We start from the raw sequence: 27,855 nt of genomic DNA on the forward strand, positions 1-27,855 counted from the left end.
TGTCGAGTTTTACAGCGGCTAGGATCAGCCTATCCACTCCGCAGCTGAAAGTGCTGTAATAACCGAAGTCTCAGTGAACGGAGGAGAGGGAGGGGGGACTCAATGGGGAGACAATGATACAGACTCATCCGCGTAACTAGACACCAGTTCAGTTCATTGTAGAAGAGCGCAGCCAGACCAAACCCATTCAGTTATAACTACAAAGGAGTCGAGAGGGAGACAACCGAAGTGTTCAACGTAGGGTGGCGGCGAGGAAAGGGACAAGAAATACAGACGGCTTCCGAGCTGCACGGGCAATACACCCGGTGTCCCGAATTCTCTGCGATTCTTGGCATCTGCCTTTTTGGCTAAATTACGGATTTATATTTGGGTGAAGTCGGGTCGGGGATAGTCATAAACAGCCCTATCCTTCACAATGAAGAAAAACAATTCATCAAAACGGGTAAGGGTTCCGAAACCATACCAGAGATGAACACATACCGTCTGTAATAAAGGGGTTGTGGTTAGCCGTTATTCCCAATAACATCAAACCGCAACTGTGTAACGACTTTTGCGCACATCAATGATACTCGATACATACTGACTCGATTACTTCATAGTCTACTCTGTCTAAAATCCACAGTAACGCATTTGTTATTTTAACATGCTGCTTTGCTATCTTTATTCATAGTGGAAGGGGTGTGGGGGGGCATTCTTCAGTTAGCGTACCACTATCTTAACTTTGATTAATAAAATATTCTACTAAAGGTCTAGTCTATGTGGAGTTTAAAAGTGTCCTCATGATATTCTTGTTGTGGATATGAAACAAATGTTTTTAGGGAGTGCTCTTTTTGTGTCACGTAGCCAGAGGCTTTAAAAGAAGGCCATTTTCTTGGAATACAATTGGCTAACGTGGTTGGTGTAACTGAGATGCTGACAAAAATACAAGACCAAGAAAAACGGTGCGCGCAAGGAATGTGACAGCATCTACATGACAAAGGAAATGACAGGGGGCAGAATCGCCTTTACAAAAAGTCTCTCCTCTTTTCTTATCCGTGCAGTGTTGAATCTACATGAGCGGCTCTGGTCATTTCACGTCATTTCTGCTTGTGTCTTTTATTTCAATATGCAGGGCCTGCAGGAGACAAATCAACACCCCACGCAGCCAGACAAAATCGGTTGGATTCGCAAGTTCTGTGGCAAGGGGATTTTTAGGGAGATCTGGAAAAATCGTTTTGTTATACTCAAAGGGGACCAACTTTACATCTCAGAGAAAGAGGTGAGTGACCTCTCTATATTGAAACAATTACATTTAGGCCTAAACAGTTAAAAGTTTGGGGAGCCCTGAACTTTTTTACATTCGTTATGACATTATGCTTTGAATGACATTACGGTCTGCGGTTAATAAACCATGTTATTAACCGATTGGTTTAAACCATCAATGCTGATTGTCAGAAAGCTCTGTGCATTACTTTTTAGTGTTCTAAATGCATTGGTAACAGGTTTATTATAGCACCAAGGCAATGCATGGTTTGTGGTGTGTTATCAGTATACCATAGCTATGACAGGCCACTCGTACATACCCCCCCCCCCCCCCCCCCCATTGCATTATGTGTAAGCAGCCCATCTCTAACGGCAACGTAACTGTATACAATCCTGTGTGCAACTATTATCTGATGACTGAAACTCAGACGTTAATGTGTTTCAGTCTGAGTCTCCTTCTCTTGCTGTTTCCTATGTTAGTCAAAATGACGGGTGTTGTAACAAGACCAAGTCTTCAGTGGTTGGTTCTCCTTTAACCTAACACTGTGAAAGCGAATTTTCAGAATGTTGCTTTTGCTTTTCTGCGTAGGTAAACAAATATATATATATTGAACGCTTCTAAGTGGAAACTGACGTGGAATTATACATAAATTAGTAGAAAACACCTGGGATGTTGTCAGATCCAGACTCCTTGTAGCTGAGAAACGTCTGAGAGCAAGGCGTAGCATTTTGGCTGGGGCAAGGAGTTTAGGTAGCCAGGCAAGTTAAACCATGAAGTCATGCAGCAGTCCCATGAGACATGGTCTCTTCTGTTCTGGATCTACTCTGACCTATTGGATGAAATGAACAACTCTAAAAGCTTTGTGTTTGTGTGCTAAGCTGAGCTTGAGGCTGAGCATTTCCCCCCGGCTTCCACAGCAATTGGCCGTCTCATCGATCATCCCTCAGGGGTTGATGTGCTGACAATCTGAATTTGACCACTTTCCCACTGTCTTGGTCGCTCACCTTGTCAGCTACAAACCCGAGCCACAGTGCAACTACCGCTTTGTTGAAAACAGAACTTTGAGAACAATTTCGGACAGAGCCATCACTGTGTGTCTACACAAAGATTCCTAAGGGGACAGGCGGGTGTGGTGAATGGTGAATGCATTTATTTACACAGCGCTAGCAATAATCGTTATGAATGTAACCTACTACACTTATATGTTTCCAAGGTTATGTAGACTTCGTACTGTCTGTATATTCAGAATACTGGTCTTAAAAACAAAATGCATCCCGTCTAGCGAAATTGTTGGAATAAATTAAGAAAAATTTGGCAGGGGGCAGGGCGCAATAGTGGAGAGAATTGTGTCAACTAGACCCTGTTTTCCACAATCCAGTTGAAAGTTTTCCTCTTCAATACACAGATTATTTAGCAATCAATGTAGATTAATAGCTTATTTTATTTTGTAATGCTGTTGATTTTGTTTTATCATGTAATGCGTGCATTTAGTAGTTTCATCTGGGAAGCCCGCAACTGACAACATGAACAGTAAATATCAAACAGAGTATTGCTGTTGTTAGGGCTTTCAATGTGGTTGTCACTGGACAGCTGGCTGGACCTCTGGCAATGTTTAAAACATTTTACTGGAGTGAAAAACTGTTTGGAGTGGTCAGAGTCACTAGAAGGTTTTTGGACTGTTATGTTGTTTTTCTATTGTATTATCTGCCTATGTGGTATATATTAGCTTATTCTTCTCAACATGTCGGTCTCAGAGCATCTTGTAATTTCCTGTCAGTCATTTTAGACTAGTCTATGAAAACATACATTTTTCGGTCTCGCTAAATGACCTAGAAATGCAGCTACTCTATGGTTGTTGAAAAAGTATTTTTTTTCTTGGACCCTGAAATATACCTGCAGTGTTTATTTGAATCTGTATTTTCTACCTGCTCAGACCCAAATGTTCTGACCTCTGTTGACGTCCCTGTTGTGCACTGTTTTACGTGCGCGTTACGTTGTGTTCATTCATCTTGATGTTCTCTAAATGGATGCCCACTGTCTCACACTTTGAAAATGCATCCCTTAAACTAATCCCAAACACTTAACTTTAACCATGAACCTAATCCCTTATCCTATTTTGTACCCTAACCCCAATTATAACTTTTACCCTAAACCTAACCCAAAAGCAAAAGACAGCATTTTTGCCCATGGGCTTCTCAGAAATTGTCCCACAAGGTAAACTTGTCCTTCCTGGCTTGCTTTAGAGTTGTGGGGTATTAACATTCTGCCAAGCTCGGCTGACATTTACAGAAGAGAGTGTTGGGTGCTCCCAGGGAGAGCTTTAACACCTTTATCTTATTGTAAAGAGAACTCTAAGGATCACAGTGGAATCCGACAGATGAACATTCCAAACGGTGATGTGGTCAATCCTGATCTATTTAAAGCTCTGAGGGAAAGTATAGTCTGTTGGAGTTAAATATCAAGGGGTATGTGGCCAAGAAATGCCTTCCAAGGTTTTGGTCACATGAAGAGGAACTAACCGACAACCCAATGCGTGTATGTAGTGCCATTCTGTCATTTGTCACAGAATTAATAACCCTCTAAGTACTTAACAAGTACAAACCCAACCAGAACCTTACATTTGATTTGATCATTGTCAGATAAAATGTGTTTCATGACAATTTCCCATTCAAATTCCATCAAGGTGCTTGTAAAGATGGGTGATTTCTGTGCTGCTCTAATAGTTTACAGTATTTACTCACTAAGCTTTTACTTATTTGACTGCCTTGTCTTATATATGTGTCAGCAGTCCTGTGAGAGATTTACGATAGAGAGAGACTGAGCTGGAGTAGGTCCAGTCTGTAATCAAACTGCTGTCCTTCTTTCTATACACTCTCATGCCTGGTTTGTAACTGCCGCTATCATGAACCCTTTGTTCTGTTCTTGTTAATAATCTGATTCTTCTCTCATTTCATGATAAATCTGGACTACTAAACATTGTATAGTAATTTGATTTTGAGGTGATCTTAAACAAGTGTTCAACAAACCAGATCAGGTCAACATCAAGAAAAAGGACACATGTTAATGGTGGGCATAAACAAGGCTTAAGGTTCCAAAAAGGGTTCTAAAAAGATTATTTCCATGAATAGCTATTTTTGGTTTCATCTTTTAGATTTGTGGAAAGGGATCTTGAAAACACAAAAGGCATGAAACACAAAGGGCCTGTCACCTAACATGGTCCTATGTAGAACCAAAAGGGGTTATTCAAAGGATTCTACTATGGGTACAGATGATATAGAGGCTTTCTAAGTGTCCCCCTCTTCTCTGGGGGTTCATAGGGACAAAAGAAAAGAGATGGAAGTCTCTTTTAGTAATAATATTAATAATTATGGTTTGTATGGCCAGATTAAGAAAAGTATAGGGCCTACTGGAAACATTTTGTTTAACAAATTATGACATTTCTGTAAACATATATATTTTTTTATGTTCTTTGTCATCTATGTTTTACTAAGTAACTTAAGTGTACCTGGCAAAAGTACATTTTTATCACTTACATCAATCTAGTGGTAATTTGTTTTGTTAACTATGCAGTCACATGAGAGTTTCCAGAAACACTGTAGTCCCCTTATTTGGTTTAAGCATTTTGTGGAAGTAGAACATTGTTTTCTAAGGCAGTCTGGTCTTAGTGTCAGATTTCATTGAGATCTAGTGAGTGAAGCCCTACCATAGTTGGGACATCTGCGAGGAATCAGGGCTGGCAAGTGGGAGAGCTCTGATTTCACATCACTGGCCAACCTGTTCTTGTGTTCTGAGGTTCAGTCCACTTTCACTATAAGTGTTTTTTTTTTTTTTTTATCTGTTTACCTAACCATATTCCCCTGTCCCTGTTCGCTATTAAGCTTATATTGTCTTCAACCAAAGGGATAAGGATGATGAAAAAAGTTTTGACTGGCGGTGATGTGCCATGACATAAAGGAGTTCCTCTTTCAAATAAAGGGAAGATTTTACTTCCCTCTGGGGTGTTTTAAAACAGCCTTTGTGTTGGTTGGACTTTGTGTATTAGTGGTTATAATGGTCATGAGAAAATATATATTCCTCTCAGAAACAGACCAGCTTAATCTCTCTTCTTCAAACATCTGTCTCAAGACAAACCTTTTTTATATTTTTTTAAGAGCACTTTGAAAACATAAAGTGAGCCAGTCTGTGCTCTAGGTAACACCAGAAAATAAACTTTGACCGTGATATAGTGTCACTGAACAAACACATGCGTTTGACTGAGATACTAATGGCCCAAGACGAGCCAACTGGCTTGCCCACTAACCTCTATTCCTTGATTTGCTAGTTATCATTTCTGGCCCAGCTTTCACTTTAGCTGATAACCTCATTGACCAAAGGGCTTGGGTCTTTGAAACCCTCTGCACATGGTTTCTTATCTTTAAGGAGAACATTTGCTACAGGATCCAATAGCTTTTTTTCTCAGCATCGCTTCTCTGAACACTGTTTACTAGTACACATCCCTCAACATACATTCTGTATCCTTTTTGGTACCGTTATACTTCCTGAACTATATTTTTAAATGCACTAGCTCATCTTTCTGGGCCTGTTCTTATTGAGGCTGGCAATGGTGATGTGATGAGAGAGTGCAATGTGTGAAAGATCATCTGTTTGAATTGCAGATTAGCCTGATCAGAGCCCAAGAGCTAATGGATTTCTCTTCTCTGTGGCCTCTCTTCTCTACTGGCCTTCCCCAAGCAGTCTGCTTGCTGCTATAGCATTTTGACTGAAGGGAGGATATATATTTTTTCAATGGTTTTCTAAAGTGAATGCTGCATGAGGGGTGGGGGTGACTGGGGGAGGAAAGTTGAAAGACGGAAAAAGTGAGAGGGGAAAGAAAAAGAACAAAGACAAACCAAAGAATACTTTTTTTTTAATGAAGTTCACACATTCTTACATATTTCATTCCTTCTGTGATTGTAGGTTTGTTTCTGACCATATATTCTGTATTGCAACACATACAATTGGTCCGATTGGCATGGTCTCTGGTAATGTGTGTGTACACTGCATTATAAAAATGTGCCAAAGCTTATGATAAAACTCTCCAAAACTAGTTTTTTCCCCTTCTGTGCCATCAGTGAATATTTACATCAACATTAATGAATGAAAACATAGATTCATAATTTAAAGTCCATTGCTGTGTCATCTAGAATGAGATTTGGATGTAACATGAGTTGGTTTTGAGTGGTTTGAAGCGTTCTAAAACGTAATTTTCATAATGCATCTTGGTCAATAGCGTTGCATGTGTTTACACAATAAAGTGTGACAAGCACATTTCTCTGAAACCAAACAAAATGAGGAATTAGGTCTGGGCGAAGAACTACAAACAAAGATCCTGAAAAATACATCTGCAAGTAAAAATGAGTGAACTTCCCCTTTTAGTAAATTTCTTTGTTCAGCTATGTGAGGGTGAGTGTTGGCATAACGCACGCTAATGTTTGCCAACTGGCCGCTCATGCCAGGCTATAGCAGGGTCAGGACCAGCTCCAGGAGAGCGTGTCATTGGGTGTGGCCCTTATAGCACAGCAGTGAAACAACATGTAAACCAATGCACATAACCAGCCGTGCAGGTGGTTCTGTCGCGGCAGGCTTCCAGGTTGCCATGGCCAAACGTCTTCCTGTCCATCTGTCTCTCCCCATTCCTCTGTGATGGGACAGAGGTTATTAAGTCTGGTTCGTCATCGCCTACTCCGTCCCTCTCTTCTGACATGGGAGCGGCGGGTGTTTGCCCGTGTGACTCTGGCCAGAAAATGAGGATTGGGAGGGCGAGCAGGGGTGCTAGTTTCCTTGCCAACCGGTAGAAAGCCTTCAAAGCCCTGGCACGGGGCGGACCTTGAAGTCCTCCTCCTCCCAGGCTGAGGGTAATAATGGGCTGGACTCAAGGTGTGAGTGAGATGAACAGACACCGCTGACACATATATTATAGATGTGCAGCTTGCTGTTGAACTCGCCCCCAGTGTTTCAAAGACACGGGGCGGTGGAATCTGGACCGACTGCGAAGGGCACTGGTGCTGAGTCGACGGTGTTCCCAGCTGTCATCCAGATCAGAAGTGGACAACACCGGGCGGTTTAAGGCGTCCAGAAGCACCATGACTGGATGCACCGGGGCCATTAACCTCTGGCATGGAGGATAATGGAGTCAAAAGGCTGTAACACTCAGTGCACTTTCCTTCGTTTTAATGTATTTAAGTCACGCTCGAGCCTTGCCAGAAATGCTATGCTAACACAAATATTATCCACTGGTTGTGAGAGTTGCATAAATACAATGAAGAGTTCAGGCACCTGCCTAGATGTTTCCCGTCTTACCTACGCACTCAGCGGGTCCCTCTGAAAGCCCACGACCAGCGTGTGGAATCTGAATGGAAGATGGAAAGTTCTGGTAATGCAGTTTCCATTGAGCACCAGTTTGTGAGCTCAGAATGTTTTGCTGCAGAAGCAGTAAATTGGAGCAACCATCTGCTTGTTTTGAATGAAGTAGTCCAGAATAAGTATAGTGTTTCCATATAACATTACTGAGGCGGGCCTTCGTTATTTCCAACAGAGAAGCAGGTTCTGTTAGTCATGGATATTCATGCCATGGTTATAGTAATGAGGAAAACAGAAATAAAATAACAGCTTGAAGGAATTTAAATTTCAGGATGATGGAAAGTGTGGTGTGATGATGATTACAATAAAAGACTGGAACAGGTCTGATTAGAAACCCAGCATTAAATGATATCAGAATGATCTCACACATACAGTAGAAATCATTTCTGTATGCTATGACTCGCTTTCAGCTGTGTCTGACTCACTTCTGTAATGGGATCCTGCCAGACATCGCTGATCCTCATATCAGCAGCATCCTGCTCCACTTACTCTCCCTCTATGGAGAAACACATTTTCTATACAAAAGTGAAACAATGGAACGAACCCAAGCATTTACCAGCATTCGCTATTAGCTGTTCGTTTTTTTGTCCGTGTTTGACCAAGTTTATAACAATGGTACCTAATTACTTCCATGTAAAAGGCAAGTAAACAGTATGTTTCTGTATGGGTTCTAGGGGTTGCATTTAGAGTGTACAACTACTTATTATAGAAATAGCAGGTGCCTGCAGCAGGAATTGCTCCAACAAAAGATGCTGAATTTTTTTACATGTTCAGGTTGAGAGAGGCACTTTGAACAAGTGAACGCACAAGTCAATGTTTAGTTGAGGAATCACGTTGATGGCATTGTGTGATACTGACAGTTGTAGTTGCACATGTTGAGAATGCAGGGCCAGATCTCATAGCTGTAATTCTGGTTGCAGGCACGGGCCAGGATCTCAACCTGGGATTTATTACATTTAAGTTTTTTAGTTGCACCTAATGGAAATAAAGCTTGAAGTGATGAGTGATTCATTTTAAAGGATTCAGTAAATACTGGGGGAAACACTATATGAACGTGGAGGGATTGATTGCGTGATCACTTTTTAGTTAGGCTGCTCACAATGTTAATAAACACATGTGAATAACACACTTTTAAAGTAGGTAAATTACATTTTAATGAGTGAGGTCTCTGGTTTGTTGTGATCGAAATTCATCAAGATGGTTTTGGAAAGTTGCCCATGAAAAACTGGCAGGTTATATTAAACAATAATTCAGAGTACAAAGTAAGATATGCATTTTTTTTCAATTTCTATATTACCACAGTCCCTTCTAACAAATCGCACACAGCCCAAGAGCATCATAGAGGGACAACGAAGACATGTAATTACACCCTAGAGTAAAAGTTGTTGGAGTTAAATATACACCACTCCGTATGTGCCAACTGTGAAATAACGGAGATCATCAGTGATTTCTTGCATAACTCTGATTCTATGAAGGAAGCTTCAATGCAATCAACAGGAAGTTTTGTTGAGGGATTAGCAAAGCCAAGCACAGCCGGGTGCTTGGCTTGGCTGTGCCCGCAGACCTGAGTTTGAGAAACACTGCTAGATTGTAGGTTTTCCACCCTCTCCTCACGGAGCCCCAGACATGTTACCGTTTTGTTGTAGCCCTGAGCAGGCTCATCTAATTTATTAATCAAGGTCTTCGTGATTAGCTGACTAATCAGGTGTGCTCATTTTGGAATAGATCAAACACAATACATGGAACGGCTCGGGTTCCCTGAGGAGAGCGTGGAATACCTCTGGACCAATATTCTCTGCCGTTTAATAGACCACTGTTTGTTATACATAAGCACACGGGTTACATTTGAATTTGAAGACCTTTGTGTTACTGTGTACAACTTTGAGGGAACAGGTGAGAAAAGGCATTATTTCTGCGTACACATTAGTGCAGCCTAGTTGTATTTCAGGACGTGTTAACCACTTACAGTTTCGACGTGTTAACTGGGGTTTCGACAAGTGACTGTGTCAGTTTTCTGCAGTGCCACTCCCACTGGGATTTGGGCATCTCAACGGACCAGTTGGGTGAAGGTGTGAGGCCGGCTCCACTGCAACACCTAGCATCGCAGAAGGCAATTCTGCAATATTTGGTTAGCTTCATTTCTGCTAACAATAAGCTGTGGCCAGGGCTAGTGGCTGTTTTAAGACCTGGCATTGATTTGGGAACCTCATCTGCTGTGAACACTGTGTCTAGGAAGACATCGCTGAGCTGATTCCTGACTCATGCGGAGAGCCTGTGACTCACTCGTGTGAATGTAGGAGGGCATTTTGGTTCTCCTGTGGACACACACAATGGATTGTGCTGGCACACAATTGAGTTTGAAACAAAACGGGCTTGAGGCACATTTCATTGGAAACTGAGGTGTTGAAGTTAATAACACCTCCAGATAATGAAAGTGTGATTGAACGTTCCTAAATGTTTTTAACCAGAATTTGGTTTGTTCTTGTATATTGAATATGACACCTGGCGCATAGGGTTTAAATGGCCCATTTTGTTTGTCTCTTCCTTTCTTGTGCTGCTCTGTTGAAGCTGGTCCTGAGCTGAAGTGGGCCTCGGTCAATATCATAACCTGACAAAGGAGAGAATCTTTTTTCACTTTGGAGACAAAGAAGGCAGCCTCGTGGGTACTTTTTTTCCTGTCAGAACACTGCGGAAACTAATCGCTCACACTGTTCATCTCTCTGTGTACTCTACAGTCTATCCATTCTGCCTCTGGATCCCAGGGGGAGTTCTCCAAACATTTGATCTTGTTTTCTAGAGCTTCTCTGTGTTTTTCCCCCATCAAAAGCACAGTGAATAGTTCACTCTCCCAGCCCTGCCTTCCCTCTTCACCCCTGTCCCTCTGTCGAAAAAAGTTGCCAGAGTTGGGAGCATGAGAGGAGGTGCTACTGGTGCAACTGGGTTTCTATTCCAGCATGTAGTCATGGTCCTACCCCACCTGCCTCTCTGGTAGCCTCTGAACTGTGATTCTTTCAGCTTTATTGAGGGTATACCCACAGTGCACACCTCCCCTGCTCCATCTGACCTTTCTATCTAGTTATTTTAGTTGATTTCATCTGCACACAGAAGAAATGTAAAAGACCAACTATTGCAAATATACATTTTGGAACATAAAGGAAAAAGTGCAGGAGTAGTCTGGTAACCCAAATGGGGCTACAGATGATCAACATACCCGGAAATAATCTGGAAAACAGTAGAAAGCAGAACAATAGGTGCACACCGAGAGCTGACGCATTCTGGAGACTTTGAGGCAGCTGGTGTGAAACTGACTGTGATTACATGGAAACTGGAGCCAGCATGCTTATTGATGGGCCCCTCTACTCTTTAAAAGCGCTCAGACCATGAGCACACATCGTCACTTGCCATCATCCTCATTGATCAGCCAGTCAGTCAGGATTTGACTTGCGTCAGGTACTGGTTGAACTCAGTAGATATACGCAGAGGACTTGAATCGAAAAAATACAGCGTCTTCACCGGTGGCTGAAGTCGTCCCCTGGTGAGATGTATGGGCCAATCACAGGGCCAATCACAGGACCAATCACAGGGCCAATCACAGGGCCGGCAGTCCTGCAGCTCCGGCTCAGCATTGGTGCTCATTCTCTGCAGCTCTGCCCGGCCGGTGGTTGGTTCTGTTGAGTTTTCACAATTCTGTCAATTGGTTTGAATAAAAGGGTCCGCTAAGTGGCATGTGTTACTGTATATTATGTAGAGCCTTGCTTTTAAATACACAGTGGAAAAAACAGTTGCAGCAAATTCACAGTGAAGGAAATGTTTCCGTCACCCAAGCATGGAAGTTGTTTCATGATGAATGATTATAGGGTATTACAGGGTATTTGCTGCGCTTTGGCAAAAACCTGTGATGGTGATTAGTGGTTACATGATACATAATCAGACCATTTTCTGGCCTGCTTGTGACCTCACAAATATACTTTACACCACTGGAAAACACGTATCGTACGTGATTATGTGTGACAGGAGAGATATGTAGTTTTATTCATCAGTGTCTTTGGGCTAGGCGTTTTTGAGATTTCTCATATTTTAGGGAAGGTGTTTAGTTAGAAAAGGGACGCCCCAACCAAAATCGTAATGCAACACAGACGTGCTGTTAATTATTCACGACACCCCCCTCAGTGCGCTATGGAAAATGTCCCCCGTAGTTTGTCCTCACAACCCGTCTTCAGGCAGAATTAGTATCAGGCATCTTTTGTGTGGAGAGCACTTGGGTTTCCCCCACCTATAGAAGATGTGATGAGGATCTGTGTATTGCCCAGGCCAAGTCTTGGAATAGTTCCATACTACAAAAGAGCCTCATACAAAGCCTGACAAGATGGCAATTTAAGATCTGTTACTTCCTAGGCAGGTATCAGGGGCACAGAACACTCTGCAATTCTGTTTGTCCACCTCCACAGTGTACAGCCGGCTTTTGAAATAGATCTCCTACAAAAAGGTGCTAAATCAAGCTTGACGGAGGGAATTTGTTCCCTATGTTCCACGACAAGCAGATCTGTGCTCCGAGCTGGAGAACCCCATGGCTGAGAGATGAGAGTCTGTAGAGTCACAGCTGACTGGAATAGTGTTGGCGTTGCCTTGGTCTGAACCCCTATGTTTCTGCTGCACCATCCTGTCCTTCTATACATCTAACCATACTTCTAACCATACTGTACATCTAACCATACATCTAACCATACATCAAACCATACATCTAACCATACCTCTAACCATACTGTACATCTAACCATACCTCTAACCATACTGTACATCTAACCATACGTCTAACCATACATCTAACCATACATCTAACCATACTGTACATCTAACCATACGTCTAACCATACATCTAACCATACATCTAACCATACTGTACATCTAACCATACGTCTAACCATACATCTAACCATACCTCTAACCATACTGTACATCTAACCATACGTCTAACCATACATCTAACCATACATCTAACCATACTGTACATCTAACCATACTGTACATCTAACCACGCATCTAACCATACTGTACATCTAACCATACGTCTAACCATACTGTACATCTAACCACGCATCTAACCATACTGTACATCTAACCATACGTCTAACCATACTGTACATCTAACCATACGTCTAACCATACATCTAACCATGCATCTAACCATACTGTACGTCTAACCATACTGTACATCTAACCATACGTCTAACCATACATCTAACCATGCATCTAACCATACTGTACATCTAACCATACGTCTAACCATACATCTAACCATACATCTAACCATACTGTACATCTAACCATACGTCTAACCATACATCTAACCATGCATCTAACCATACTGTACGTCTAACCATACATTCAGCCATACATCTAACCATACATTCAGCCATACATCCAGCCATACATCTAGCCATACATTCAGCCATACATCTAACCATACCTCTAACCATACATCTAAATATATGCCTAACCATACGTTTAACCATACATTTAACCATACATTCGGCCATACATCTAACCATACATTCAGCCATACATCTAACCATACCTCTAACCATACATCTAAATATACATCTAACCATACTGTACTTCTAACCATACATTCAGTCATACATCTAACCATGCATCTAACCATATATCTAAACGCACATTTGGCCATTCATCTAAACATACATCTAACCATACATCTAACAATGCATCTAACCATGCATCTAACCATGCATCTAACCATGCATTTAGCCACGCATACAGCCATACGTCTAACCAATGCGTCTTGTCATGTATCCGGAAATGTTTCTAGTCATGTATCCGGCCATGCATTCAGCCATGCATTCAGCCAGGGGTCCAGCCATGCATTCAAGCATTCAGTCATGCACCCAGCCATCCATTCCACCAGGAGTCCAACATGTGTTCAGCCAGGGGTCCAGTCATGCATTCAGCCAAGGGTCCAGTCATGCATTCAGCCAAGGGTCCAGCCATGCATTCAGCCAGGGGTCCAGTCATGCATTCAGCCAGGGGTCCAGCCATGCATTCAGCCAGGGGTCCAGTCATGCATTCAGCCAAGGGTCCAGCCATGCATTCAGCCAGGGGTCCAGTCATGCATTCAGCCAAGGGTCCAGCCATGCATTCAGACAGGGGTCCAGTCATGCATTCAGGCATGCATCCAGCCATGAGTCCAGACATGCGTTCAGCCGTACATGTCCTAGACAGAAGCTAGACAGTTTCATCAGACTTTGTCCCGCTCCACTAATGGAAATTGATTGGCACTTAGTGGTGGTTGCGTGTGGGGGTTTGTGCTTGTTGTGCTTGGGGGTTGATGGATGTCAAAGCAGGTCCTGGTGTTTGCTTGGAACCTGTTGGGAGAGAGGCTTTCTGATGGTTAGGTAAGGTCTGGCTGTAGATTGTCTTTTCTGTCCATCAATCACAAAGTGTCTCTTCACTGAACAACACGGGAAACGGGAAAGTTACACAGTCATCATGATGAGACATACCCCTGTCACTGAAAATATGTGTCAGAGTACCTGTGGCAAGATTTTTGTATTGGAAGGAATTGGTGACTTTGAGTGGACATTGTATATATATATATATATATATAATATGATGCCAACAGAGGGTGGTTAGTCACATGTACTTTTACTGGGAAAGAGGAAGACACCCGCCTTCCCCTTCCTTATGGCCTGATGAGAAGTGAGTGTGATGGGGAGGGGCTAGTGGATTAAAACCAATGTGAGTGTCGTGGCTGGGGGGACATGTGTTGGGGAGTGGGGGTGATGGGTTCATGGGGTCTGATATTCCCCAAAAACCTTCTGTCAAGTGCCATCCACTCTTTCAATCCCAAGCCCACAGACGGCCCGTCTCCCTCACCCAGAGCCACAACACATCTCCAAACAGCTGTGCTGTTCAGCTGTTACTTAAGTCGTGGTAATGCTGTAAACACTTTAAATCACCCACATTTTATCGTGTTTATTGAAGTGTGTGGTTAGTTGAAATAATTACACAAGATTATTTATTTTTATATATTATATATATTACTTCTTTTTTTTACACAGGATAAAACAATGACCACTTTTGTTTGTAATTCCTGTCTGAAAGCACAGATAAACCCATTTAAAAACCCTTCATTGTTACCCTTTATTATTTTCTTCTGGCTGGCTGGCTGCCTGGACATAGCAACTAGATAACAGGTATCTTATCTCAATGCAAACACTTGGCAGCAGTGTGTTGACTCACAGAGGCACAAGTATGTACAAGGCAAAACAAAATTATCATAGTCTTCTGTATACAAATTAACATCAGGGGGTGACTGTCATTTGGTCACATGTACATCAGGGGTTGGCTGTCATTTGGTCACACAGCCCTGTGATAGACAATCCTGTGGGGGATGTGTCGTAGAGTCACAGCTGTGCCCCGTTAGGCAACTGGCTGCCTCTGACTAAACTTCCAAACATCAGACCCTGACCTCCAACCTCGGGAAAGGGCCGGAATGAGTGCCTCAGGTCAGGCTGACGTGATGGTGGCACCACGACCCACTGCTTCATGGGAAGGGCTGAGCTGGTGACGGTTGCTGGTCTCCTCTTCCAAACTGCTGCATCATACTACTGACTGGGCTGATGGCATTAGGATACCCCAGGGGGCTGTCGATAGGCTAGCCTAGGCCGGGCTAAGCCTGCTGAAGGGACACTGGATGCCCCACAGACAACAACAGCGGCCTAGCCTTAATGCGTGAGAGGACGGGGTACGTCACAAAGCTGCGACTGACCTTAATCCAATTAGCAGTTGTGTTGTCACTGGGTGCTGTGGAGGCCTGTGGCCTTTGTCCCGAGGTGTGCCCAGCATGGGGCATGGAGAGTGGGGGCACGGTGGGCAAGCAGAAAAGTAACGGCAGTTATTAATAACGCGCAGGAGGATGGGGAGGTCTTTCATGGTGTGTGTGGGGGGGTGGGGGGGGGGGGTTGTCGTTCAACAATTGGATGCTTGTGTTTGTTTCTATTTTAGCCTCCTTCTGCCTTCATGACACAACCTCACACATTGCCCTGGAGACATAGTACTTAATACAATCAGTTCATACAGTTCCCGCATGTACTGGGGTCTTAGCTTGCTATGCAACATCTAAATCTGTCCACTGTGTCTGTCCTCAGGTAAAGGATGAGAAGAAGATCCAGGAGGTGGTTGACCTAACGGATTACGAGCGCTCCGAGGAGCTGCGAAAGGCCAAGAGCCGCAGCAAGAAAAACCACAGCAAGTTCACACTGCTGCGCTCCCGAACGCCAGGAAACACCGTGAGTCTCCGTCCACATAGACACCCACACCTAAACCTTCTCAAGTGCAAACCTCTAGGTACCAATGTACTTCTCAGATCCCCTGACAGAGCCCAGGCTGAGGGGCAGTTAGAGGCCAGCGGGTTGACCACATCCTTGGGCACCTAGATGTACTCAGCCTTGTCACTGAACTCACAATAGAAACCCCTGTCCAAACCCATCAAAGAACAGGACCTTTCTTAGATTTACTCCACCGTTAGCGTAGCGCGGTACTTCCCTCTACAACACACCTCTGAAAGGAGTCCCTCGGTACTATAGGCAGCCTTTAACATTGTCGGATCAGTAACAGCAGCCTTTGACTGCTTGATTGGCGCTAACCTGATCCCGGATCACCGGGCAGCCGCCCCGTACTACCTGGCCATAATCATTAGCTGTGATCGCCTTTGGCTCCACCCATCATGTCCTCTGCCTCTGCCCAGAGACTGTTCCTCCCTCTTTCCCTCCCTCCCTCCCTTTCTCCCTCTTTCTCTCTCTCCCAGAGGGACATTGTGTTCCAGCCCTGCCACGCCTCCATCTCCTACAACATACTGTACGACTCCAACGCTGATGAACAGACTGACCTGAGAAACAGAGTGGAAGTGTCCAATTCCAAAAGCTTGTTAACTTCAAATCAGACGATTGACCAGCCCGGTTTGACTTGGAAACAGGGAGAGGCTGTTATGCCTAGGCAGCGATTCCCTTCTGACCCCTACAGGCCCATGCACTCACACAGCAACACGCGCACGCTACATGCAGGGTCTCCCAGAATCCCCCAGAGCGACATGGGGTGGGGTGAGGTGTCAGGGTTTCCTGTTAGGTTGTTAGACAGCTTGTGTTTTGACACTGTCAGTCAGTCAGTCAGAGAGCTGTGTTGTGGTTCACAGCACTCCTTTAGGCTGTGTAAGATTATGACCTGTCTTCTGTGTCCTTTATCTCCTCCAGGTCTCCAACCTAGTGTTCCTGGCTGTTAGTCCAGAGGAGAAGGAGTCCTGGATAAATGCCTTAAATGGAGCCATAACTAGAGCCAAGAACCGCATCCTGGATGAAGTGAGACACTGCTGCACCCCACTGCTCCACACACACTCACACACACAAACCACAACATCCTTTCTGAATGTCATTTTTTGAGTGGCCTTACTAGCGATATTTAATCCGTCTGATGACCAGCGGCTGCAGAATATTTTACATCATGCCCCTCCCATCCTCCTCACCGATCCCCAGTATGTTGCCTGGTGAAAAGTGCTTTATAAAGAACATCAGCTGTCTTGTTTTGTGACGGGGGAATTTGTACAGCTTCACTGTAGCAAGGCTAACCATTCATGCATCCTGGCCGCTGTGACTTTATCAATGCTCCAATCCCACTGTGTACTGTAGACGTCATTCACTCCACACAGAAGAGCCTGATGGGGCCAGATGTCTCCAAGCTGAGGCTGCTTATCAAAAATACATCCTCTCACTTGCCTCTCAGTTTGGAGGCGGCCCGGATCGCTGCAGGTCCGTTTCCCTCGACACTTCTATAGACAGAGAGGAGCAGCTTCAAATGAAAAGCCATGAACAGCCACATGTATTACACACACTTACATACTCTTCATGCACACACACACACACACACACATATATACACTCACCTAAAGTATTATTAGGAACACCATACTAATACTGTGTTTACCCCCTTTCGCCTTCAGAACTGCCTTAATTCTACGTGGCATTGATTCAACAAGGTGCTGAAAGCATTCTTTAGAAATGTTGGCCCATATTGATAGGATAGTATCTTGCAGTTGATGGAGATTTGTGGGATGTACATCCAGGGCACGAAGCTCCCGTTCCACCACATCCCAAAGATGCTCTATTGGGTTGAGATCTGGTGACTATGGAGGCCATTTCAGTACAGTGAACTCATTGTCATGTTCAAGAAACCAATTTGAAATGATTCGAGCTTTGTGACATGGTGCATTATCCTGCTGGAAGTAGCCATCAGAGGATGGGTACATGGTGGTCATAAAGGGATGGACATGGTCAGAAACAATGCTCAGGTAGGCCGTAGCATTTAAACGATGCCCAATTGGCACTAAGGGGCCTAAAGTGTGCCAAGAAAACATCCCCCACACCATTACACCACCACCAGCAGCCTGCACAGTGGTAACAAGGCATGATGGATCCATGTTCTCATTCTGTTTACGCCAAATTCTGACTCTACCATCTGAATGTCTCAACAGAAATCGAGACTCATCAGACCAGGCAACAATCTTCCAGTCTTCAACTGTCCAATTTTGGTGAGCTCGTGCAAATTGTAGCCTCTTTTTCCTGTTTGTAGTGGAGATGAGTGGTACCCGGTGGGGTCTTCTGCTGTTGTAGCCCATCTGCCTCAATGTTGTGCGTGTTGTGGCTTCACAAATGCTTTGCTGCATACCTCGGTTGTAACGAGTGCTTATTTCAGTCAAAGTTGCTCTTCTATCTGCTTGAATCAGTCGGCCCATTCTCCTCTGACCTCTAGCATCAACAAGACATTTTCGCCCACAGGACTGCCGCATACTGGATGTTTTTCCCTTTTCACACCATTCTTTGTAAACCCTAGAAATTATTGTGCGTGAAAATCCCAGTAACTGAGCAGATTGTGAAATACTCAGACCGGCCCGTCTGGCACCAACAACCATGCCACGCTCAAAATTGCTTAAATCACCTTTCCTTCCCATTCTGACATTCAGTTTGGAGTTCAGGAGATTGTCTTGACCAGGACCACACCCCTAAATGCATTGACGCAACTGCCATGTGATTGGTTGATTAGATAATTGCATTAATGAAAAATTGAACAGGTGTTCCTAATAATCCTTTAGGTGAGTATATATATATATATATATATATGTGTACACATACACACATGCATATAATGTATTGCACCTGCGTGCTCTAATTGTAATAATACAGGTTTTTACGATCGCTAACAAGCATTGTTCAATACTGAGGATACATGCAAAACTCTAAATACAGTTATCAAAACAACACTCCATGTGGCAATCTGTGGATCATTTTTCATTGCTTCGATCTTTCAAATGTCATAAATATTTATCTCACAAAAATACGTTTACCAACAAAACTCTTTGTATCTAGAGACCATTTTGCAAACATTAAGACACCCTTATCAAAACTATTAAACTTAAGTTCAATAGCTATTAAAGCTTTAATTAGACTGCACATTTTTCCATTTCTACAGCAAAAGCAAAATTCAAAAATGTAAATAAAATAATAATAATAACTCTTATTTATTTAATTAATGGAAGATCTTTATGGAAGACTTTTGTCAGGTGAAGAAAGACGGCAAATCCGAAGAAATATGGAAACCTGGGTGATTGTATGGGACAATGTAACATTTCACCACTCCCATGCAGTCACACAGTGGTTTGGATTATGGAAACCTGGGTGATTGTATGGGACAATGTAACATTTCACCACTCCCATGCAGTCACAGAGTGGTTTGGAATATGGAAACTTGGGTGATTGTATGGGACAATGTAACATTTCACCACTCTCATGCAGTCACAGAGTGGTTTGGATTATGGAAACCTGGGTGATTGTATGGGACAATGTGACATTTCACCACTCCCATGCAGTCACAGAGTGGTTTGCAGCCCATCCCAGGATGGTGTCACTTTTCCTCCCCCATGACTCTCCCTTCCACAACCCCATAGAAGAATGGTTTTCCTTATGGAGGTGGATGACCACCATCCACATGATCCAATGTCACTTTTGGATGCAGTGAATGCAGGATGCCTGGACATCTCTGTGGAGGATTGTCAGGGATGGATGAGGCATGCAAAGAGATTCTTTCCCAGGTGTTTTGCGCGAGAGGCCATATGGTGTGATGTGGATGAGAACTTGTGGTCTAATGCAGCAGACTAGTGTTGTCACGATACTAGAATTTCTAACTTCGATACGATACCTTGAAAAATATCGATATTCGATACCATTTTCGATACCACAGAGAAAAAAACTGCCACAATATTAAGGGGTTATTTTTTTATTTAAAGCTAAATATAACAAGTCTAGAACATATATTTTACATTAACAAAAATGTCCTGAGGTAGTGCACTTGTTCAAAAGCCTCTCAGATTGCATTACATTCAAAAACCAATAAAGTATGCCAAGAAGTGTGCTCAGTGTTGAGCCCAACACAGCCCAAACACCAGCTCTGCATGTCCCAGGTTTCAGGGACAAATTGCAGAGTTACTGCCATGAACGTGGAAGTGGCTCTGCTTGTCCACAGATCAGTGGTGCATGAAAAAAAGGTTTTCCTTCCAAGATGGTTCATTACTATTTCTTTTGTTTCGTTATATAGGGCTGGGATTTCAGTGTGCATGAAAAAGTTGCGTGAAGGAAGGGCATACCTGTTGTTCAAATGTTCAAGAAGTTGTTTGAAGCCAGGTTTCTCAACAGTATACACAGGAACCTGATCCATGCAGATGTACACTGCTACAGCCCTGTTCAACTTCTTGGCTTCATTTGAGTTTGCTTCATACTTACTTTGCTGTTCAAATACAGCTGGTAGTGTAGGTTGTGATTGTGTTGTTTTTGTTGCAGGTCGAGTCTCATCTTCTTTCTGGTGCTACAAGAGAATGCCAAACTTTAATAAACATTTTAGACCACACTTTTAAAATGAACTGAATGAACTAATCTAAAAACTTAGGTTAATGGTAATAGATATTTGTTAACATGAATAAGCAATGAAAAATACTTACAAAACATTTTTTAATCAAAGTTAAAAGTTGATTTAAACTAACATTCACTAATACATGTACTGATTAAAATCCAAAGTTCTATTTGTTAATATTTTTTCATTGGACCAGAGCTAACATGATCCGTTATATTTTTATTACCTAATACCTACAGTTATCAAAGATTAAAATATACTGTAACAAATGCATTGCTCATCGGTCATAAAAGCTGGTTAATACATTAATTTGATGAACAGATTTAAACGCAAACGTGCGTGCATCACACGCGAAAACTGTGCTCACTGGATCGACATGAAGTCGTCAAGTCACCTTTATTTATATAGTGCTTTTAACAATACAGATTGTGTCAAAGCTCTTAACAGTATCAAATTGGAGGATAGAGTGTCAGTAATGTATAATAATAATACCAACCTTGAGAAATTCTTTATACAGATCCGGGTGTCGGTCTCTCAAGTGCTTTGCTATATTAGTGGTGTTAGCGCCTTTTGTTAGCGCTGTTCTGTAGCATCTCTTGCATATTGGCTTGCTTGTGTCCTTCGGCTTTCCATGTTCATTTGCCTCATATGCAAAATATTTCCAGATAGCACTCCTGCTGTGTTCCTTATCAACCAAAGCCGGTCGCACGGGCGCTGCACTCGCCATCTTTCCATTCACTTCACCTTTGCTAACCAGAGCGAATGAGACGAGTGGGAGTGCGAGTGCGCGTGCGCGTGTGGTGGTTGTCAACGCGCCTTTGGAGACAAGTGAAAGTGAAAGCGCGGCTAGTATCGATACTTCGGGAAATGAGTATTGGTACCGTTCAGAAATTTCAGTATCGATATTTATCAAAATATCGATATTTTTGACAACACTACAGCAGACAGGGTTGACTAGCATTGTTATGTATCTGTTTCATTTGGACAATATGCTAAACATATTCATAGTGTGTATACACTTATGGTTTGTTTAACAGTACTGTAATGATTTATTTGTGTGTATTTTGGAATTACTCAAATATAGTAATTTGCAAAAATACAGTGAATTGTGTTGAAGCATATTGCAGCCTTTCTGCTTTATTTGTTTACATATCTTGCAGAACATTCTATACAGTACAGGTTTGCCACTCATCTTTTATAAAAAGTACTTTTGGTTAATCTAAAAACATATAATATTAAAAACATATTGACACATTATAGTGGTAACTCTTTTTAGAGTTTTGTAGGTCATTCTACTATGAATGACAAAGTGTGCACGTCGTGAGAGACTGTTAGCCTTTGAGACATATAGGATGTGCATTGCCAAATTACATGTTGTTTTGGTAGCTGTATTTATAGACTTTTGCACGTTTCCGCAGTATTGAACAATACTTGTTAGCAATTGTAAAAAAACTGTAAAGCTCACCAAAATCAGACAACAACAGAAGCACAACAAAGTTAGTGACACAGTTAGTGACAGGACAACACAGTTAGTGACACAGTGAGTGACAGGACAACACTGTTAGTGACACAGTTAGTGACAGGACAACACAGTTAGTGACACAGTTAGTGACAGGACAACACAGTTAGTGACACAGTGAGTGACAGGACAACACAGTTAGTGACACAGTGAGTGACAGGACAACACAGTTAGTGACACAGTTAGTGACAGGACAACACAGTTAGTGACACAGTTAATGACAGGACAACACAGTTAGTGGCACAGTTAATGACAGGACAACACTGTTAGTGATAGTAAAACACAGTTAGTGACACAGTTAGTGACAGGACAATACAGGTAGTGACACAGTGACTTATTGTATATCAATATTGCGCCTCCATAAACGCAGCCTAAACAGTTACAGCTGGGAGCAGCAGAAGGACTCTCACTGGCTTCATCCAAATCCATGCTTACACTCACAGTAACTGACCAAATACAGAATGCATCAGTTACTTTCACATTTTAAAACCCATAATTTGGAGGACAAATAGATAGTGGTGAGGATGGCAAAGCTAGAACAGCACCAGCAGCGAGAGGTATCAGTTACCTCCAGGGCTCCAGTGTCTATGCCGCTCAATAAGTTGAAATCAGAGACGGGACTCACTAGTCCAGAGAATGGGTTTTTTTCGTTGCCCTCAACAGAACTGTGGGCTTTATGCGGGTGGAGTCACGTGATGGCTGGCACACATAGATCCACGCTGATCAAACAACATTGATTCATAAGAAAGCATTGTTTGAACATGTCTGTTGTGTACACGGTAACACGGGATGTATGTAGTAGGTAACCAAGTGCCCTTATATTCACTGTCATACAAACAGCATAACTCTGAAAAGACAGTCACATTATTCACATGAAAAAACTGTCCCATTACATTTCTATTAAATGTATGGATTCATCCTGGTCTGCTGTATCACGTAGTTCACTTAAAATGCAGTAGATACAATAGATTTGACAGTTGATGAGAAGATGGAAGCATTTTCTGGGTGATGACTGGGATTTCTTGGTGGTTGCCAAGTTGGAAAGAAATAAGCTTAGTCATAGTTGTTGTCGCATACATTTAATGATAGCGGCAGGGTGCTTACAACACTCGAGACAGTGGTGTGTTTGGAACAACGTAACAGCTGCGTGCTTCATGTAACCACCATTTAAACCTCCTCTGTTATGTCCAACACTGGTCACGGATGATGTTGGCAAACAAATGACAGTCAACATCCTTGAAAATGTTGGGAATGAGTTGCATTATGCCTTAATGGACTGCCTCCACCTCGCCTGAACACACAACCCCCAACCTCTCTTATAAGCCTCTGGAGCATAAAATACAGATTAGCTTCATTTTTTCACATAAATACCTAAATCCAACACCCAACCCCAATGCTTCTCTGTTTAGGACACTGGACTAGGCTCTTGGGGTGTCTGATTGGGTGTGGTCAGAAGGAGTGAAGGCCCATGTGCTCGCACGCTGAAGCTCTTCTCGTTACGCTCGATAATGTAATGGTTAAATGCTTTCAGTGCAATTTAGCATTTAACTTTGATACCGGGCGTAAAATCCCAGTGAATCAAAGTTGTACGCGTCGCCCGGGGCCACAAGCCAGTGAACAAACGAGACTCTAGCTCCACCAGGGAAAGGGTGTTATCCCCAGACAACAGTGCAGAGGCTTTGGTCTCCGGTGTCGCTACGCTGTGTTAGGCTAACACTCCGTTCCCACAGGCGTCGGAGGTCTTATGCAATAGGCTTCGGCCCATTTGGCCCAGGGAATCACATGCCTGGAGATAAGAAGCCGATGATTAGGTCAATAATACTTATCAATCCACTACAAGACAAACACAACCCTCTGGCTGATATGAGAACACGTCAACCCTGCTCCCTTTGACTGTGTTTCATTACATTCTCTCTGTTCATCTATCCCCACCCCCTCTGTTTTACTCCCCCCCCCCCCCTCTGATTCCCTCTCCTTTGATCTCTCAGGTGACGGTTGAGGATGAGAACCTTCTATCCCACCTTACGCGGGACCGGGCTAAGATCCCTCACACGCGGCGTCTGCCTACACGAGGACACCTCATGGCTGTGGTGTGTATCCGGTTTCTCCTGGCTAGTCCTGTCTGAGCTCTCCTCATTACCGTAACATCTCCTTGGTAGCTGCTCCAACTAGGTTAATTCAGTGGACCATTACAATCCACTGTAACAGTCTCTTCCTATAGGGATTGGATTCCTTGAGTTTCATCCAGTTAATTTCTGTGGACTGAAAGAAATTCGACCTAATATCTCTAACAGAGTGTTTCTCCATGTCAAGGCATCCACTTCCACCTCCGACGGCATGCTGACCCTTGACCTGATCCAGGAGGAGGACGGCCCCAGCACCGATGGTCAGGACTGTGAGAGCTTCCGGGTCGACTCAGATAAATCCGGCCAGGTCGGCCCTGACTGCATCAGGTCCAAAACAGAGAGCGCCATCAGTAATATCCGCCTAGCGGCCCCCGCAGAGGCTGCTGGGAAGTCCCAGAGCCTGCCGCGCGAGACTGGCGTGGCCTGCGACGGTGAACAGCATCTTCAGAGCCCCGTGGGGAAGTGCTGCACACCTCAGCCAGGCAAGAGGCTCACGCCGGCTGAGAAAAACCGTTGCGCTTCCATGGACGAGATCCTCTCACACTCCGAGACGCGGGCGACTAAACCCAGGGCGGCTATTCCCCGCTCAGCGGCCTCCGCACCCCCGGGAAATGTGCCGCCAATAAGCCAATTGCAGGACCTCATTGCCCAGAAACTGGAAAGAACTCAGGAGCTGCTGACGGAGGTGCGCGGGGCACAGGGGGAGGAGAATGAGCGCGGGAAAGGGAAAGGGAAGGACTCGCCAGTCAACAGGGGCTCCAAGGGTTGCTCCGAAGGGGGCCGGGCAGAGGTGGAGAGGCTGTTGAAGGAGGCAGCAGCTACGTGGGGCCAGGCCAAGGAGGTGCTGGACGAGGTGAAGGAGCTGAGGGCACTCTACCGGCAGCTGGATTCCCAGCCCACCGCGTGCGCCTCCCTCTCGCCCCTCAGCCCCTCTAGCAGCGGCAAGCAGACTCACTACAGGAAGAGCATGATGTGACCGTCAGAGTACGGATCGGACTCCACCTTGAATCCCTCAGCAAAAAAAAAGAAAGACCTAAACATGCAAAGCCACAATATTGTAAAAGATGTCTGTGTCTCCCGTTCTGTTTCTTTTCACTTTATTGATGTTGTGACAAAGTGAGGACATTTATTTGCCTGACAACATCCCCTGTTGTTGACCACTGTGCCCTTACAAGAAAGAGGTCCAGGGTCGGATTTGCTTCACAGTCTCAATGTTTTCCGCAACATTGGTTGTAAAAGAGGGGATGTTCCCCACGTCAGGTCTGAGCAGGGAATCAGAAGGGCTCTCCTCGCCAGGGTTAGACACACGCTGGTCAAGAATAACTTTTGATCCGATGCAACACAGTGCCCGGCGGATTGAGAATATGAATGTTTTCCTTTTTTCGGTTACATAACACACTGGAAGGTGGGTCTGAGCCAGCAGATTCCCATAGAGCCCCACTCTAAAAGTAGTCAGGACAGTAACACCAGCGCCCATGGCTGCTGAGGAAATGGAGCTCAGTAAAGCCCTCATCTCTGCTGGCCCGTCATTATTAACCGGGACAGGGATGGGACGGAGGGGGGGGGTCACATATTAGGAACTCACTGGCCTTCCGTCTTCATTGCCACTGCAGCCAATAAGTACATAATTGCACTATAAAGGAAGGCTGTGAAACAAGATAAAACTGGCGGGCGTAAACTGGAGGGATCGGAGCTGGCGTATCACTCCGTTCTGCACCTTTTTCTCTGACAATCTACTGTGTATGAAAACCACGGTCCCGCATTTAACACCACACCTTAGGGAGGGGCTGGATTACTGCTTAAAAAAAATCGTAGCTCCTCATCGATATAATCATTGTAAACAGGGGTGTCGGCAAACACACCACTCCGACTAGTGAGCTGTGAGCCTAGCACTTGGCCTCAGACCTGGCTGTTGCGCCTGGAGTCGTGCAGGGTTTACGGTGGAGAATGGAGATATGCAACGTAGCAGGCATGCACACAACCACAAATACAGGGATAGAGAGGTATGGTAATAGAGCCACTGGACTGCAGCGCCTGACCAGAACACCCAGCGCGTCCTGCCCAAGCACCCCGTATTTGGTTTCTGGTCTATAGCTACGTATGTTCAGCAGTGCTGGGGTAGCGGTTTGCTGTGGACTGTCAGACCAACTAACAGTATTATGGTGTTATCGTCATTGTTTGTCATTTTTATTTGTAATATGCTTTTATAGGACTATTTAAGGCAACCTTTTTAGAAGGAAGTGGGCAGGGTATTTTTGAACGTTCGAGGTTTCACCTCTGCATTTCTTTTTTTACTCTGTTCAACCACTACGACCCAATAACAGAAGTCATGTAAAGATTTTCACGTCCAGTCTTTTAAAGATTTTATGATGAACGCAAAAGAGGGTGAGGGGAGAAAGGTATGTGGAAAAAGAAACAAGACAACAGGAATCCAATATTTCCCCAGAAAAAAATATAACCTTGTCAGACAGATGTTATATTTTCCTGTTGTTCTATCAGTGTTGGCGTCATTGTATTTTTGTCTGGGCTGAAGTACTGTCTCGTGAGGCTGAACTTGAAACCAAATGCTTGTGCTTTTCTGAAGAAATGTCCCCCACCCTGGATGCACTGTACATACTCTTTGCATTTGTAATCATCTCAAAGGTTGTTGCTGTATTTTCTTATTGCGTTACATTATGATGAAAACGGAAGTAGCTTTGCTTTGCACTGAAGTTCCTCACTTCTGAACCCTCAAAGTTCTTGAGACACAACCATTTGTGCAATTATAACAATCAGCCTCATTCAGCTACTGTTGTTCTATATTGAATGTTTGCTTTTTTTAATTCAAAACCTAGTCGATAATTGTAAGAAATGTGATTTTGTATGTCCTTTGAGAAGAATGCCCCTCCGATGCCCCTCAAGCTCTGGAATATAGAGGTTTTTCATAGTAAATGCTGAGGTATAAAGTGATTGATCCAATTTTATTTTTTTATGGCAGCAATAATACCATTGTGAAGCTATGCCAAAGATGGCTGTACAAGGTAACAAAACTGTTGAAAAGCTACATGTTGTGTAAAATTGTTGGTTGAATTCATAAAATCCAACAGAATCACAAACACAAAATGAACCTAACCTCCTCTAAATCTGGCTTTGCACTGTATTCTGGGATCACATCTGTGGATATAAGTAGCAAAATCCAGCCAACATTGCCCACACATGGTCACAAGATTCATAACATCCAATCATGACTGAAGTGTTAACCAGTGTTGTTCTTCCTGTAAGGTGAAATGTATTTCTCTTTATGTTTGATATTTTTATTTAGTCAATTTTCCCTTTCAATTCTGTTCACCAATTGTTGGTCTAACAGTAGCTACCATAGCCTTAAAAACCAACACAATTATAGGACAATTACTCAGCAACTCAAAAGATGGTTTCCCTGCTATTTACAGAATCTGAATTATTGCATTTAATGAATTAAAAGAAGATTGTATGATAGGAATACAATAGAGTATGAGCTTGGTTTCTTACTTGATGTAAATGGAAAACACATTGTACACAGACTCAGAGGTTTTAAATCCTGCTCCCTCAGGGTTTCATTTGAATAAATGTGCTAAAATAAA

The 27,855-nt window shown here is 43.5% G+C and overlaps 1 protein-coding gene across 4 annotated transcripts; it reads left to right on the forward strand.

Annotated features, from left to right (window-relative positions):
• plekho1b (pleckstrin homology domain containing, family O member 1b) lies at positions 1-27,855 on the forward strand. Of its 4 annotated transcripts, XM_010884658.3 has the most exons (7): positions 1-442; positions 1,112-1,258; positions 15,808-15,948; positions 16,909-17,013; positions 18,183-18,239; positions 24,119-24,220; positions 24,444-27,855. In XM_010884658.3, the coding sequence occupies exons 1-7, from the start codon at positions 416-418 to the stop codon at positions 25,230-25,232; spliced, it is 1,368 nt and encodes a 455-aa protein (XP_010882960.2). In that variant the 5' UTR covers positions 1-415; the 3' UTR covers positions 25,233-27,855. The 4 variants fall into 4 exon arrangements, with proteins under 4 accessions (XP_010882960.2, XP_010882961.2, XP_012994697.2 ...); XM_010884659.3 differs by lacking the exon at positions 18,183-18,239; XM_013139243.3 differs by lacking the exon at positions 1-442 and having other exon boundaries at positions 790-1,258.

This window comes from Esox lucius, chromosome 20, assembly GCF_011004845.1.
Source record: "Esox lucius isolate fEsoLuc1 chromosome 20, fEsoLuc1.pri, whole genome shotgun sequence".
NCBI classification, from domain to species: domain Eukaryota; kingdom Metazoa; phylum Chordata; class Actinopteri; order Esociformes; family Esocidae; genus Esox; species Esox lucius.